Source organism: Balaenoptera borealis (assembly GCF_965194805.1).
Source record: "Balaenoptera borealis genome assembly, chromosome: 14".
Taxonomy (NCBI): domain Eukaryota; kingdom Metazoa; phylum Chordata; class Mammalia; order Artiodactyla; family Balaenopteridae; genus Balaenoptera; species Balaenoptera borealis.
Genome location: NC_138875.1, coordinates 71,604,762 through 71,621,329, shown reverse-complemented (window position 1 = coordinate 71,621,329; position 16,568 = coordinate 71,604,762). Strand labels below are relative to the sequence as shown.

Below are 16,568 nucleotides of genomic sequence, written 5' to 3'. Positions count from 1 at the left end.
CTGCGGCCTCGTGCATTCACACACCACGGGGAACACTAAGCTGTTTCCAGGTGAAGATGACACAGGTGATGCATCCATGATAAGAGAAATGGAGACAAGGAAAATGGAGGAAGGGCACGGGCAGCCTGGAACAGCACGTGCTGAACAAACACAAGAGGCAGGAAAAGAAAGAGTGGAAATGAGGGAGGGAGTAGGTTAGAGGTTGGCTCAGCAGGAGCTGTGGGACAGGCTTCGGAGGCAGTGGAGCCGAGGGGTATAAGTGAGTCCACGGGTGTGAGAGACACAGATGGTCCCAGAGGCTGGGAGAAAGGCCTGGAGAGCCGGGGGTGGGGGGACTGACTGGGTGCTGAGAGGTGAAAAGGCAAATCCTGCAGGTCTGAACGGGGCCCGGAGAGGCGCTCTGACTAGCGAGACACGCAGGAGATGGCGCAGCTGCTTCCCAGAGGCCCCGCTCTGCACACAGTGCGGGTGCAAGACACGAGGGGCCCAGGGAACAGTGCTTGCTGTGGAAAAGCCAAAGCCATGCTCTGAGCAGCACGAGGCAGCCAGGCCCCATCGCCTGGCCCTCGTCAGGGCCCCCCAACCCACCCGGGTCTGCAGTCTGTTCCCTGTTCCTCAGGCTGGGCCGGGGCCGTGGAGACTCACCACAGCAGCCGCCTCTCGTGCCGGCTCTCCCTGGCTGCCACCTCCTGAAGGACGCTCCGCACCCGGCTCTGGTAAATCTGCAGATGATCGGGAGGACTGGAGGCTGCCCCAGGCCCACACCGCTCCCCACTCTCAGGCAGCCGCAGAGGTGCAGGGGCTGTGATGCCCAGAGAGCTCACCACAGCAGGCGCGGAGCGGGCAGGAGCCCGCGCAACAACAGGGAGAGGACTTGCTAAGCTCTCACCTGCTGAGTCCAACCACTGGACCCCTGGACAAGGAGCCCCTCTGGTGGTGAGGCTGGTACCCCAGGCAAGGATGGGAGAACTTAGCTCTGCAGTGTAAGACCCACTGGCCAGGGCACTTGCCCTGAGTCTTGTGGAATTACTACTCTGTTTTGGGAGGGGCAAGAAGAACAAGGAAGGGAAACAAAGCCTCCAGAATCCTCCTCCCTACCAGGCAAGGAGATCTGGAGGAAAGCAGCATCTCCTACCCCCCAGGTCTGCAGCGCCCTGTACAGCAAGGTGTGCTGGCGATGCAGGTCGGCTCGCATCAGCTTCTGCTGCTCGGCACTGTTCAGGGCCAGGCGCTGCGGACACAGGAAACAGCTGGCCGCTGTGGGCCCGGGGCCGAGGAGGGCTCGGACGTGCCTCCGTTTCACACTTCGTTTGGGGGAGCTTGGGTAAGGTGCTTATTAACCTCCGAGCCCCAGCATCCTCCTCTATAAACATGCTCCTCTTAGGGGTTTGTGAGGATCATAGGGAGCAAGTACCTGCCTGCGGGTAAATGCTAACCAATTTCAGCTTTAACATTTTTCATCCTGAAGAGGATGTCTGTGACCAGTTAGACTAGGAACTTTAAATTCAGAGCGTTACGGAAGAACAGCCTGGCACCTAACAGAACATGGAACTGTGAGCCAATCATCTCATGAAACCAGGTTAGCACTGCACCTGCCACCTGGCCTCCTCCCCATACTCAGAGGCAGGTGGTTTCCGAGGGACCGTGGAGGAGACCGTATGTTCGCCCTGAGTCAGCCTGACACACGGCTCCACGTGCCCACAATCCCACGCAGGCCGCGCCTGTGCCAAAGCCTCACCTCCCTCCACCTGCTCCAGGCCCAACACAGGAGCTGTGCCGCGTGGAACCGTGCAGCCCGTGCCCTGCCCGTCCTCCTGTGGGGAGACAGTCAGTGATCAACCCAGGCCCTGCAAGGGCCCTCTCGAGGGGCACCCCTTCGTAGCCCCCGGCCCCTGCTCAGTGGTTCTTCAACATGGACGGGAACCAAGACCCTTTCAGAAGAGCTGCCAAAGGATTTAGGTTCTCCACCCAGAAAAGCACACATAAAATCAAATTTTTGTGGACAACTTCACAGGGCTCTGTATTCATGTGGTAACAGGTAACTGAGGAGGAGGTTAAATGTGGCCAGAGTTTGAGAGGTGAGAGACCCTCAGAGCGTGAAGTAGGTCTAGAGAGGAACCAAGGCAGGATGACGCCTGCAGGGAACACAGGGGCACCTGCCCTGGTCCTTAACCACATGGCGAGGTAAAAACTGCCACGACCTGTCCCTGGGCACGGTTGCTTCTAATGGGCCCCAATCAGCAAGCAGGATGTAGCTGATGGACAGGACCTAAGATCCACAGGCACGTCTGACCAGCCGAGTTCCTGAGCCCAGAGATCCATGTGGTGCCCCAGGAGCCTCTCCCTACAGCCCCGGTTTTGCTTAGACTGTTTCAAGTTGAATTTCCAGAACTTAAGACCAGAGTCTAGGCTAACATGACCCCTCAGACTGATGCTCAGCGCTGCTACTACAGTCAAAGCTGCCCTGAGCCGGGAAGGGCTTCAAAGGCAGAAGCAGCCACTCACTCTGTTCTGAGCCCTCGGGCACTCTCTCTCCAGACACAGAAGGCCTTCCTGAGCCACCTGAGGCGGTGGTGGGCACAGGCCACTGCTTGTCGCTGCCACTCCAGGTGATGTGCTGCTGCTTGCTGGCACCACGTGGACCAGGACCTCCGCAGAAACTGCCGCTCTGCGTGGAGTATGGCCTGCGGCAGGGAGAGATCAGAATGGGTCAAGTAGGAGGCGATACAGAAGCCAGGGAGTCTGCAGGCCACAAATGATGACCAAGGCAGAAGAACTGGATGTGCAGGAGCTGCTCTGGCCCAGACACCATCTGTAAACTCCACTGACAAAGGACACAGATGCCCAGACCCTGCCCCTGCCTCATGAGTCCTGGTCACAGGCAGGTCGCCCTTCAGGGTGGGTCTGGGTCTGGGTAGCGTCCTAGGAGGGGAGGCAGTGAGTGCAAAGGCTTGAAGCAGGTCCTCCCGGTCCCAGTACCTCCTAGCGGAGAACCACTTACCATTCTCTCTTGCAAGCGGTGTTCTCGATGCTGAGATATCTTCTGACACCAAAGTGCAAACAACTGCTTCTCTAACATCACCCTAAAAGAACCCAAATGAATAAGAGTAAACAACTCCAAAAGAATGAGAAGTTCCAAATAATTGGATTTTTTCTTTTATAAGCTGCCATTAAGAGCGAAATAAGCCTAGGTGGGGAGGAAGGAAAGCAGACAATAGACAAAAAACCCACAAATGACCCAACACATTCCACGTCATTTCTGGCCTCACCCACATGGTACAAAACAGACTCAGACCTTGAGACCCTCTTTCTTCACCCACCCCACGCTGAGTTACCAGTGGTGCTCGACGCTCACAGTGGAAGTCTTTCCAGTCCGTGCTGAGCAGCCAGGCTGCAGCTACACAGATTCTTGGGGGAAGTAGTTAAAAACAGATGCCAGACCCCCAAAGCTGAGCTGGGCCCCAGGAAACGGAATTTTAAACAAGTATTCCAGGTGAGGTGAAGAGAGAGACAGGTTTGTCACCTATGCCTACTTGCACACCATAATGACATCAAAACCTGCAAAAGCAGCACTGGGATGACTGGTCAACAGCCTGCAGGGGCTGTGTCTCGGCAAAGCCATCAGGACACTGGGGGACAGAAGAAGACAGCTCCCCTGGCATTTAACCCATCAGACACACCACTCAAAACACTTCCAGCCACGACACAGCAACTGGTCCTAGGCCTGCCCTCCAGCCATGTGTATTACAAAATGGGACAAGATATATGAAGCACCTGTTTCCAGGCACTGGGCAAGAGGCAATGCAGATGTGATCCTTGAGAGATGGGAAACATGCAAGGTTAGCCCCTTGGCTGCCCAGGCCTTCTCCTGGGGGCAGTTTCTGGGCACTGGGGGCAGGGGAGGGAGTCCAAGGAGAGCAGGACAGTCTCACTGAGCTGAGGCAGAGACTGGAGTTCGAGACCAGAGAGGAACTGGGTGGACACGTGTGGCCTTCCCAGGCCTGGGTGGTAGCGACCCTACCCCACCCCCCAGGCATGCTCATGGACACCTTGTGCCCTCCACAGATGAGGCTGCACAAGCAGACTCCACAAGCCCTAGCAGAGCAGCTGCTGCAGAGCTAAGAGCTGAATGCAGATACCAGAGGTTGGACAGGGCTGGGAGAGGGAGTTCTGGCCTAGTCAGAGTGAAGAGACCTTGCTGGGAACCTCAGACTCAGAAAGGCTAGGCCCTAGGAATAAGAGTCATGCCCTAACCCTGAAGACAAAATCAAAAAACACCCACACAAAGAAAGAATAAAACCACACTGGACAGGATCAACAGGAACCACCAGAATAAACATGAACCACCACCTGCTAGAACAAAATGCAACACACTTTAACGAAAAGAAGCTGAAAATAATGACCCAAATGTTGGAATTGGCAAACACTTAAAAAGAGCTATTATATGTAAGTTTTGTATTTTAATGAAAAGATGAACAAAATTAGTTGACAGGGACTCTCATAAGAGAAACAAACTACAAAAAAAGAACTAAATGGTTTGGTGGTTCCTCAAAAAGTTAAACACAGAATTACCATATTGATCCAGTAATTCCACTCCTAGGTATATAGCCAAAAGGATTAAAAGCAGGGACTCAAACAGGTGCTCACAGCAGCATTATTCACAATAGCCAAAAGGTGGAAACAACCTATCTATCTGTCAAGCTGACCTATCTATCAACACATGGATGGAAAAACAAATTGTGGTATGTCCATACAATGGAATATTATTAAGCCATAAAAAGGAACGAAATTCTTACATGTGCTACAATACGGATAAACCTTGAAAATGTCATGCTAAGTGGACTAAATCAGGCACAAAATGACAAATATTTTATGGTTCCACTTACATGAGGTACATAGAATAGGCAATTGCGGAGACAGAAAGTAGGTTAGAGGTTACCTGGGCTGGGAGTAGATGACAGTGAAAAGTTACTGCTTAATGGGTACAGAGTTTCTGTTTAGGATGATGAAAAAGTTCTAGAAGTGGACAGTGGTGATGACTGTATAATACTGTGAATGTACTTAATGCCACCGAATTGTGTACTTGAAAATGGTTAAAATGGTAAGTTTAAAAAAAAATTATCTTAATGATTCAGAGTTTATTTCAGTGGAATATTAGAACTGAAAATAGATGCATATGTATATATACATGTTTTAATTTAAAAGTTAATGGAAAATAAAGGCAAACAAATTGAAGAGGAAAGATTTGAGGAGACTAATTAAGCATCTTGAAAACATAACTTCTCTCTGAACTAAGAAATATTATATCCTTTTGGCAAGTCTTTTCTTTCAGTATAATAATAGCTACTAAGACATATAACTTATTTATTTTAGGTCCAAGAGATATTCACGGATTAAGATTAAAAGATAAATTCTTTCCCATTCCTCTCTTCTCCACATTTTCCTTCCATTTTCTCAGCCTTTATTTTATTGTCTGCTGTGATGCTGTGTGGATAACTCATTTTTAAAAAATAAATCTATTTATTTATTTATTTTTGGCTGCATTGGGTCTTTGTTGCTGCATGCAGGCTTCCTCTAGTTGCGGCGAACGGGGGCTACTCTTTGTTGCGGTGCACGGACTTCTCATTGCGGTGGCTTCTCTTGCTGCGGAGCATGGGCTCTAGAGCGCAGGCTCAGTAGTTGTGGTACACGGGCTTAGTTACTCCATGGCATGTGGGATCTTCCCAGACCAGGGCTTGAACCCGTGTCCCCTGCATTGGCAGGTGGATTCTTAACCACTGTGCCACCAGGGAAGTCCCCCACAACTCATTTTTTTAAAATTAATTTATTTATTTATTTATTTATTTATTAATTTATTTATGGCTGTGTTGGGTCTTCGTTTCTGTGCGAGGGCTTTCTCTAGTTGCGGCAAGCGGGGGCCACTCTTCATCGCGGTGCGCGGGCCTCTCACTATCGCGGCCTCTCTTGTTGCGGAGCACAGGCTCCAGACGCGCAGGCTCAGTAGTTGTGGCTCACGGGCCTAGCTGCCCCGCGGCATGCGGGATCCTCCCAGACCAGGGCTCGAACCCACGTCCCCCGCATTAGCAGGCAGACTCCCAACCACTGCGCCACCAGGGAAGCCCCACAACTCATTTTTGACTGAAATACTTCCAACTATTAAACGATACAGTAGACAGAAACACCAATTGACAAGACAATTAATTACCTTTACAGAAATCTTGCCACTTTATACTGAAATACTTAAAATCATGTTCTTCACACCAAAATGAAACTAATTTTGTATTTTAAAAAAATTAATAATTACAATTCCTCTTTGGTTGTTTCTTTTGTGATTGTAATAAATACATAAAATATTGAGCAAACTTCATCTTTTAAAATATAAAATGGTAAGTTTTATATTACATGTTTTACCACAATTTAAAAAAAAAAAGGAAGCAAATGAAAATCCTAGAATTGATAAGTACCATATCTGAAGCAGAAAAGTCATTGGATGGGCTACAAATTAGAAACTGTATAAGAAAGACCACTGAACTTGAAGACAGATCAACAGAAAAGCATCCAATCCAAACACCAGAGAGAAAAAGGGAAGAAAAATATTGAATAGAGTCTCGGTGACCTGTGGGACAATATTAAGTGGTCTAACATAGTATAATTTGAGTCTCAGAAGGAGAGAAGAGCAGATAAATTACTTGAAGAAATAAAAGACTTCCCAAATTTGGTTGGAGTGGGGGTGGGGTGACACCTCTGATCCAAGCAGCTCAGTGAACCCCAAGCAGGACAAACATAAGAAAACTACACCTAAATACATCCCACCCTAAATGCTGAAAACCAAAGATTGGTAAGAACATCTTAAAAGGAAAGGAAGAGAGACAGATTACATTCAGGGAAACAATACAAATGACATGTGACTTTTCATCAGAAATAATGGAGGTGAGAAGACAACAGAACACTGTCTTAAAAACACTTGGAAGTGAGGGGATGGAGAAATCAACTCATTGTTCCATAGCCAGGGAAAAGTCCTTTAAACATGAGACAGTGAAATGAGCATAAAACAAAAGCTGAGATGGTTCATCTCCAGCTAACCCGTACTCTATAAAAATGCCAAAGGTCTTCTTCAGGATGAAAGGAAATGATACAGATAAAAACCGCAAATCTACAGAAAGAAACAAAGTACACCAGATACGAAAATATGTGGGTTAATATAAAAGACTATATTTTTTCTTCTCCTAATTTTTAAAAAATAATTCTGATGGTTTAAAGCAAAAATAATAACATTGTATTGGGTAAAAAGTATTGTAGACACAAAATACATGACAACAAATACCATCAAGATAAAGAGGAAAGGAATTTTACTATTTTTATGTTCTTACATTTAACATGAAGTAGTACAGTAGTATTCTAAATAGGGCTTCCCTGATGGCACAGTGGTTAAGAATCCGCCTGCCGATGCAGGGGACACAGGTTCGAGCCCTGGTCCGGGAAGATCCCACATGCCACAGAGCAACTAAGCCTGTGCGTCACAACTACTGAGCCTGTGCTCTAGAGCCTGGAAGCCACAACTACTGAGCCCACGTGCCACAACTACTGAAGCCCGCACACCTAGAGCCCGTGCCCCACAACAAGAGAAGCCACCCCAATGAGAAGCCTGCGTACTGCAACGAAGAGTAGCCCCCTCTCACTACAACTAGAGAAAGCCCACGTGCAGCAATGAAGACCCAACACAGCCAAAAAAAAAAAAAAATAGTATTCTAAATAGAGCTGTAATAAGTTAATGATGCATACTGTAATTCCTAGAACTACTTTAAAAAATAAAAAAGGTAGACCCCGAAAAGCCAAAGCAATCCTGAGGAAAAAAGAACAAAGCTAGAGATATCATACTCCCTGACTGAAAATTATACTACAAAGCTATATTAATCAAAACAACATGGCACTGGCAGGAAAAAAAAAAAAAAGACACAGAGATCAATGGAACAGAATTGAGAGCACAGAAATAAGTCCACACATATATGGACAACTGATTTATGATAAAGAAGCAAAGAACATACAATGCAGAAAGGATAGTCTCTTCAAAAAATAGTGTTGAGAAAACTGGACAACCACACGTAAAAGAATAAAACTAGACCACTATTTTACAGCATACACAAAAATTAACTCAAAATGTATTAAACACTTGAATGTATGACCTGAAACCATAAAAATCCTAGAAGAAAACACAGGCAGTACAACCTCTGACATTGGTCTTAGCAATATCTTTCTGGATACACCTCATTCAGGCAAAAGAAACAAAAGCAAAAATAAACAAATGGACTACATCAAACTAAAAATCTAAAGTAGGTAGAAAGAACAAAATAAAGAGCTTACATCAATTAAAGAAAAATAAACAAGAAAATTAGCAAAAGTTGGCTTTTTAAAAAAACAAATAAATTCTTAGCAAGACTGATCAAGAAAAAAAGAGAAAACACACAAATTACCAAAATCAGGAATGAAAGTGGTGGTATCATTCCAGATTCTACAGACATTAAAGGGCACCTTTTTTTAATATAAATTTATTTGTTTATTTATTTATTTATTTATGGTTGCATTGGGTCTTTGTTGTTGCGCATGGGCTTTCTCTAGTTGTGGTGAGTGGGGGCTACTCTTCATTGTGGTATACTTGCTTCTCATTGCGGTGGCTTCTCTCGTTGCAGAGCATGGGCTTTAGGCGCACAGGCTTCAGTAGTTGTGGCACGCGGGCTCTAGAGCACAAGCTCAGTAGTCGTGACGCACGGGCTTAGTTGCTCCGCGGAGTGTGGGATCTTCCCAGACCAGGGCTCAAACCCCTGTCCCCTGCACTGGCAGGTGGATTCTTAACCACTGTGCCACCAGGGAAGTTCCAAAAGGAACTTTTATGAACAGCTTTATGCCAATATATTTGACACCCTGGACAGAATGAAAAATTCCTTGAAAAACAGAGCTTACCAAAACTGACACAAAAAGAAACTCTCAGTAGCTCTGTATCTATTTACAAAATGAAATCTGTAATCAAAAACCTTCTCATTAAAAAACAAAAACAAAAACTCTAGGCCCAGATAATTTCACTAGGAAATTCCATTAAAAATTTAAAGAAATAATACCAACCTTAAAAAGCATTTCAGAAAATAAAGGTTAAAACATTACAAGAGAACTACAGACCAATATCCCTCGTGAAAGTACATGTAAAAAATTTTAACAAAACATTAACAGGCCAAAATCAATAATATGTAAAATGGATAATACACTACGACCAAGTTGGGTTTGTCTCAGGAATACAAGGTTGATTTAACGTTTGAAAACCAGGAAAACTATATGATCATCTCAGTAAATGTGGAAAGAGCATTTGGCAAAATTTATCCACCATTCATAATAAAAACAGTCAGAAAACTAAGAATAGAAGGGAACATTCTCAATCTAATAAAGGGCATCTATAAAAAGCTAACGCCTCAACAGTGAAATACTAACTGCTTTTGTTTTCCCCCTAAGATTGGGAAAAAGACAAGTATGTACCCTCTTATCATTTCTATTCAATACCTTACTGGAGATCCTAGCCAGTGCAATAAGAGGGAAAAAAAAGCATACAGACTGGGAAGTATAAATTAAGTTGCCTTTGTTTACATATGACATGATTATTTATGCAGAAACCCTATGCAATTTTAAAAGAAGAAAGGAAGGATGAACTAAAACTAGTAAGTGAATTTAGAAATTTAGAATGGTCATGGAACTCAAGGTATCGACTGTCCTATATATTAGGACAAACAATTAGAAAATGAATTTTAAAAGTAATTCCATTTACAACAGCATCAAAAAAATAAGATATTTAGGAATAAATTTAACAAAATATATATATAACTTCAATGCAAAGTTACAAAACACTGCTGAGAAAAATTAAAGAAAACCTATATAAATGGAGGATGTACCAAGTTCTTTTTATGGTAAGTCTCAATATGGTTAAGATATCCAATCTCCCCTAAATTGATCTATACAGATTCAGTGTGATTCCAAACAAAATCCCAGGAAGAATAAGCTCATTTCAAAACCTGCTATAAAGATACAGTAATCAAGATAGTATCTTAATGGCATAAGAATAAACACATTAAACACACAGATACATGAAACAGAAAAGAAAGTCCAGAAATAGATACAAACATATACGGCCAATTGATTTTCAACAAAGGTGCCAAGGCAATTCAATGGGGGAATGCAAGTCTTCTCAAGAAATGGTGCTGGACTGCATGCCGCAACTAAAAGTCTGCAAGCCGCAACTAAGAAGTCCTCATGCCGCAACCAAGAAGTCCTCATGCCACAACTAAGAAGTCCGCATGCCACAACAAAGATCCTGTGTGCCACAACTAAGACCTGGCGCAGCATGCATGCATGAATGAATGAATAAATAAATATTAAAAAAAAAAGAAATGGTGCTGGAAAAAACCGAAGAACAGAAAAAAAAATAAAATCCTTGACTCCTACCTCATACCATATACAGAAAAAAATTCAAGATGATCACAGACCTAAATGTAAATGCTAAAACTATAAAGCTTCTGGAGAAAATGCAGGAAGATATCTTTTGAGATCTTGGAGTAGGCAAATTATTTTAGAGAGAACCCCCAAATCACTAATTATAAAAGAAAAAAACTGAGGAAATGGACTGTATCAAAAATTGTTTTAAACCACCACAATATAATTTTTCTACTTTTTATTTATTTTTATTATTATTATTTTTAATTTCTTTTTTTTGGCCGTGCTGTGCAGCATGTGGGATCTTAGTTCCCTGACCAGGGATTGAACCCAGGCCCCCTGCATTGGAAGCACAGTCTTAACCACTGGACCACCAGGAAAGTTCCCCTGGACTGTATCGAAATTAAACACTTCCACTCATCAAAAAAAAAAAAACCTATTAATTCATTTCAGTACATATATAACCACCTACTTTGCTCTCAATTAAAAAAAAATACTGTTAAAAAATGGAAAAGCAAGTCACACACTGGAAGAAAATATTTTTAATACCTAGTCCAATAAAAGAAATAATACGAACCAGAATATATTTTTAAAAAACTTCTACAAATCAATAATAATTTTAAAAAGACATATAACCTAATTTTTTAAAAAGCTAGGAAAAAGACTTGAACAGACACTTCACAAAAGATATAAAATGGTCAATAAGCACATGATAAAGGCTGAAAGAGTCAAAACCTGTCTGGTATTCAAAGAATGAAAATCAGCTCAGATTGAAAAGAAAGAACAGCTCTACCATTCATCAGTCACACAGAAAGCCAACTGCAAAGAAACACTGTTTCTCCCAACGTCATGCAGCAGTTGTAAGATGCCACAAGGACCCCCTCTTTGGATGGTTATTGCTTCCTCACCAGTGATGCCCCAGACAAGCTTTGCTATGTCCATTCATTCACTCCTGAGGATACTCATGACAGCTCTCCCTAGTGAGTCCCTCCTCAACTTGCCTCAGAAACAGCAATCAATCCAAAACAGATCCCTGTTTCTCTTAGAGTCTCCTCAGTTCCTTCAGTGGGAGCCCAAAGGTTACAAATTCCCTTCCCTCAGGTACAGCAGCATTCCAGAGTTCCTCTGGAATTCCCTCCTTCCTGGCAATCAATCTGACTTGGTCAAAATTACAGAGGCTTCCGTTCCTGGCTCATTAGGCTTTAAAGAAATGCTGGACAATCATTAGTCGTCAGGAAAATGAGACAGCACTCCACACCCACTGTAATGGCTAAGTTAAAAAGACTGTCAAAAACAAAGCTGGTGAGGATCTGGAGCAACCAGAATTCTCAGATTTGCTGGTGGGAGCATAAAATGATGCAACCACCTGTAAGATTAAGCATAAACCCACCCCTGATCCAGAAGTCTACTTCTTGGTATCTACCCAAGAGAAATGAAAACATATTCCACTAAAACAAATGTTCACGGCAGCCTTACGCATAATGGCCTCAAACTGGAAACAACTCCTCTGTTAAAATGGACCAAAATACTGTCTTCGATTCATACAATAGAATACTACTCAGCAAATAAAAAACAGCTACAGATACATGCAACAACCTGGCACAATCTCAAAAACATTACGCTGAGCTTTAAAAGACTTGCAGACACAATAGAGTACATTACTGCCTGATCCCACTGTACAAAGTTCAAAAACATGCAAAATTAACCTAGAATGCCAGAAATCAGAACAGTGGTTATTTATGCAGGATAGGAACTGGCTGGAAAAGGGCTTGAAGGAACTTTCTGGGGTGATGGAAATGTTCCGTATGTTGACTGGGGTGTTGATTATCCAGAGATGTAATTTGTAAAAACTCATCAATATGTTTACTTAACATCTGTACCTTTCACTGTATGTAAATTTTAGCTCAATTAAAAAAAAAAAAGGCAAACCAGTCTTGTCTCATTCTCAGTATAATACTTCACTGGCAGGTTAATAAACTACCATTTTTATTCATAATTCGTGAGATTCCACCATAAATTCCATCCGTATTCCTAAAATATTTTTTTAAATACCCTAAGAATTATGGAAAGATAGAACATACACATCTATTTAGAACTCTGATTTGCTAAACTCCAAACCAAACCTATGGATATTAATTTACCCTAAGAGTCACAAATCAATTCTAGGGGTCAGGGGACAGTTAATATTTTATGCTGGGCACTCTGCTTGTATTTTACATGGATTATCCCACTTAGTTTTCATGACAACCCTGTGAGATAAGGACTATTATCAAATCACCTCCATTTTAAACTTGAGGAAACAGGGGCTCAGAGAGACTGAGTGGCTTGTCCAGGGTCACAGAGCTGGCAAGCATGGAGCAAGGGTCTGAACTCGGTCAGGCCTGTCGGCTTCTAGGCCAGGTTCTCAATCACTCTGCCTTCTTGTGAACCAGGAAGGCGGGAACCTGAAAAACTAACTTTTCTAAAAAGATCTCACTAAACCCGAAAAAGATAACGCCTAGATCCTCTTCGCCATCCTTCAAGCCTCCGTGCTACTTCCTGCCTCTGATTCACCTTCCACCCTTTTGTCTCAAGTGATGGTTCTAAACTCACCCATGCCTGCCCCCCAGCAAAAGCCCTTTTAGGAGCTCCTCTTGGCTGCTTTGAAGGTACCCTCAATTTCTGGTCCCCACAACATGCCAAAATACAAAAAAGCAATAGAACCAAACGTGACTCATTTGTAAAGAAAACAAAGGGGTGTGTATGTGTGTGTTTTCGTAGTGAAGCCATTTTTTGAATGAATCTTACACTAGACCTCAACACAGGAACTAAGGAAAGGTGCAGCTGCTCTCTGCAGGGGAGGGGGCAGAGGTAAATGCTAGCCCACGTCAGCCACTTCTCCTTGTGGCCACCCCCTAGAAACATCTTGAACTTCGTGTAAGGAGCCCGGGGTTCTGGCTGATCCTCTCAAACCAGCATTCAGAGTCCTCCAAAGCCAAGTTCACTGCAACTTCTCCCAATGCATGTCCCTCCCCCTTGTTTCACTGTCCTAAGTTGATGCACACTGTCCTCAGGGCAATCTCCCAAACTGTCACCGTACTAGTTCCACGCACCTGCTCAAACACCTGTCCATCATCTACCTGTAGGAGCAGGCAGCCCCTCAGTCTGGCCCTCTTCATCCCACCAGCCATCCTCACCCCCAGCTCACAGAGAGTCTCCCCAGGGCACCTCCCTCAGCACCAGGTCTGAGCTCTGGAAGAACTTGTGCTGACACCATTGAGGACACATGGGTCTATTCTCTTGGATTGTTCTTCAATTGTCCCTTGTATATCAGTCTCTCCTCCTCACCAAGATTTAAAGTTCCTACCCACTCATCAAAAAGATATTCCTCTTGATCCAGTAGCAAGTACTTGGACTTTGGAATCAGGGAGACTGAATGTAAACCCTGGCTCTGCCACTTAATGGTTGTTACATGGGTGAGTCATTTATCACTTTGAACCTGTTCTCTCAGGACTGCTGTGAGAAGGAAATTATTAGTGAAGATGACGATATCACAGGCAAATGAGCTTCTATATTTTCCTTTTACCCATCACACCGCACCCACCACAGTGGCCAACAGTTAGTCATTAATAATCTCTTCATGACATTCCACCAACAGGTAGCACGGACCTGGCTCTGGGCAAGTTTGCTCCTGTGAGAGCTAAAAGGATGGAGCTCTGCTCCTTGCCCGTTCTAATTTTGTTGACAACGATAATTTCAAGACTTCAAAAAGCCAGGTCTAGCAGAACAGGAACCAAGCGTTTCAGGGAAATCACGCTCAAGAAAGCCTGCCAAGGCGATCCGAGGTCCAACCACACTCTGATCCAGAAAGCTAATGGGCAGCTTTAATGCGGCTCACTGCGGCTTGTAACGAGGGAACGGGCATAAAACCAGGGCTGTTCTGAAAGCACTTGCTACACAGATAGACACAAGTTTTCCCAGGGGAAACAATGGCTGTCTTTTTCTGCTAGATGAGCTCAAAGAGCCCACATTATTGAAAATCAAGGAAGAACCAGGGCCTAGGGGACTGGCAGGCTAAGAAACAAAGCAAATGGCTATGTGGGTGGCAGAACTGACCTGAGACGCCTGGCCCAGGGCAGACAGGAGCCGCACGGCATACCTGTGAAAGCGTGATGCTCTGGCATAGAGGACTCTCTCCTGCTGGTGCCACTGCCAGAGCCTTCTCCATGCCTGGAAGGCCCCAGGGAGGGCTCTCCGCTGAAAGTGACTGTCTGCTCTGGCCTGCAACAGCTAAAGTAAAACAATGAAACACCTTTATTTGTACTTTACATTAAAAAGAAAAAGACCTTTCAGGGTCACACTCTCGAGGAAGGGTTGCTTCCTACACATTTTTTAAAATGAAAATCATTATTTCTAATCTTTGCCAACATGACAGGTGAAAAATGAAATATGATAGGTGAAAATGCTTCCCTTTAATTAAAAGTGAGTTAAGCATCTCTTTATACATTTGTCTATGTATGTGTGTGTATAGATATATATTTATCTAAACTTTTTTCCTGTGGTCTAAGTGTTCATCCTCATTGCCCATTTTACTGATTGTTAGCATTTTAACTCTGATATATAAGGGCTTTTTCAACCTTAAATTTATTAGTCCTTTGTCTTGTGTGTTATCAATTTTGTTCCTACCCTGTAAAATATCTTTTGATTTTGTTTATAATGTTTATTTGTGGTACAGATTCTTTAAATTTTTATGTAATTATAAATTTCACTGATACATTAGTAAGAAGACAGACAACTGACATAAGACTATATATGCCTCCATGATCCAAAATTTGGGAGGAAAAGCATATACACGTGTGGCGGCTTTTAAAACAGGACTGCAAATTCTTTCATCCTCCTTCCCTTGAATCTGGGGGGACAGTGGCTACTCTGACCAGTAGAGTATGGCGAAAGTGACACTAAGTGACTTCCTAGGCTAGGTCTTAAAGGGCCACACAGCTTTTGTCTTGTTCACTGGAACACTCACTTTTGTAGCCCTGAGCTGCAACACAGGAAGTCTGACTACCCAGGGGCCACCATGCTGTAAGGAAGCCCAAGCCTCTTGGAGAAGTCATATGCAGGCACTCTGGTTAATAGTCCCAGTGGAGCCCCATCTTCAAGTCATTCCAGCCCAGGAACCAGACTTGTAAGTGAAGAAACTTCTAGAAGACTCAAAACCCCTGCCACCAGAATCTTCCCAGTGGAGGTCCCAGTAATCACAGAGCAGAGACCAGCCATCCTTGCTATGTCCTGTCTCAATTTTTGACCCACAAAATCCTTAAGCATAATAAAATGGTGGTTGTTTTAAGCCACTGAGTTTGGGGTGAGTTTTTACAGAGCAATAGAAAACTAATCAGCACGCCTATGTGTGTGTTTGTGAATACATGGGTACACACATTCCTACCCACACAGAGGAAAAAAAATACCAAGTTTACTCATCAAATGTCATCTTAAGAGGCAGGATTATGGGTGTTTTAATTTTTTCTTCTTTATGTCTTCCTATACTTCCCAAATTTTCTGTGATGTCTACATATTGCTTATGGGCATTTTCAAATGTAAACAAGAGTAGAAGCAATAGTATAATGAATCCCCTCAAACTTATTGCCCAGCTTCAACAATTAGCAAACATTCTTGCCATTCTTTATATATTACTTTTTAAATAGAAAGAAACCCACAATAAATAATATTTTTATCTTTTCCTAAAATAGAAGGAACTGATGAGCTTCTTGGATATCTAAACCAAGAGATAACATTCAGATTGTTAGCTAAAGATTTTTTAAAAAACAACAGCTGAAAAAAAAAAAAAACAAACAACAGCTGAGCAGGGCTCTTACTATTTTTGAGACCTTCCACTGTGCAGGCCGTGCTGGAGCCCTGTAAGAGATAAGGACTCTGACCCTCGACCTTCTACCAGTGCTGGGCCCCAGGGTCGAGGATATCCCTTTTTTCAGGGAGAAACTAAATGAGACCCTTTGCTTCTTTTCCACCTTGAATAAACATAACCTTTCAACTCTGAGGCTCATGTTCTTTTTCTAAAAGGGCTCTTTCTTCACATTCTGTTGTGCTTGCATTCAATGAGC

The 16,568-nt window shown here is 43.6% G+C and overlaps 1 protein-coding gene across 6 annotated transcripts in view; it reads right to left on the bottom strand.

Annotated features, from left to right (window-relative positions):
• The window catches only part of SFI1 (SFI1 centrin binding protein), an 80,462-nt gene that overhangs the window by 9,290 nt on the left and 54,604 nt on the right, over positions 1–16,568 (bottom strand). For 5 of the 6 annotated variants that reach the window (XR_014233862.1, XM_082353061.1, XM_082353060.1 and 2 more), the window contains exons 15-20: positions 14,609–14,739; positions 3,002–3,083; positions 2,506–2,684; positions 1,739–1,814; positions 1,136–1,231; positions 646–722 (exon numbers count right to left, since the gene is read on the bottom strand). Coding sequence is in view for 5 of the 6 variants with exons in the window: in XM_082353061.1 (XP_082209187.1) it covers positions 646–722; positions 1,136–1,231; positions 1,739–1,814; positions 2,506–2,684; positions 3,002–3,083; positions 14,609–14,739 (641 nt within the window). In the remaining variant the exon portion in view is untranslated. The remainder of the gene's footprint in view (positions 1–645; positions 723–1,135; positions 1,232–1,738; positions 1,815–2,505; positions 2,685–3,001; positions 3,084–14,608; positions 14,740–16,568) is intronic. The other variant, XM_082353062.1, reaches the window with a different exon arrangement.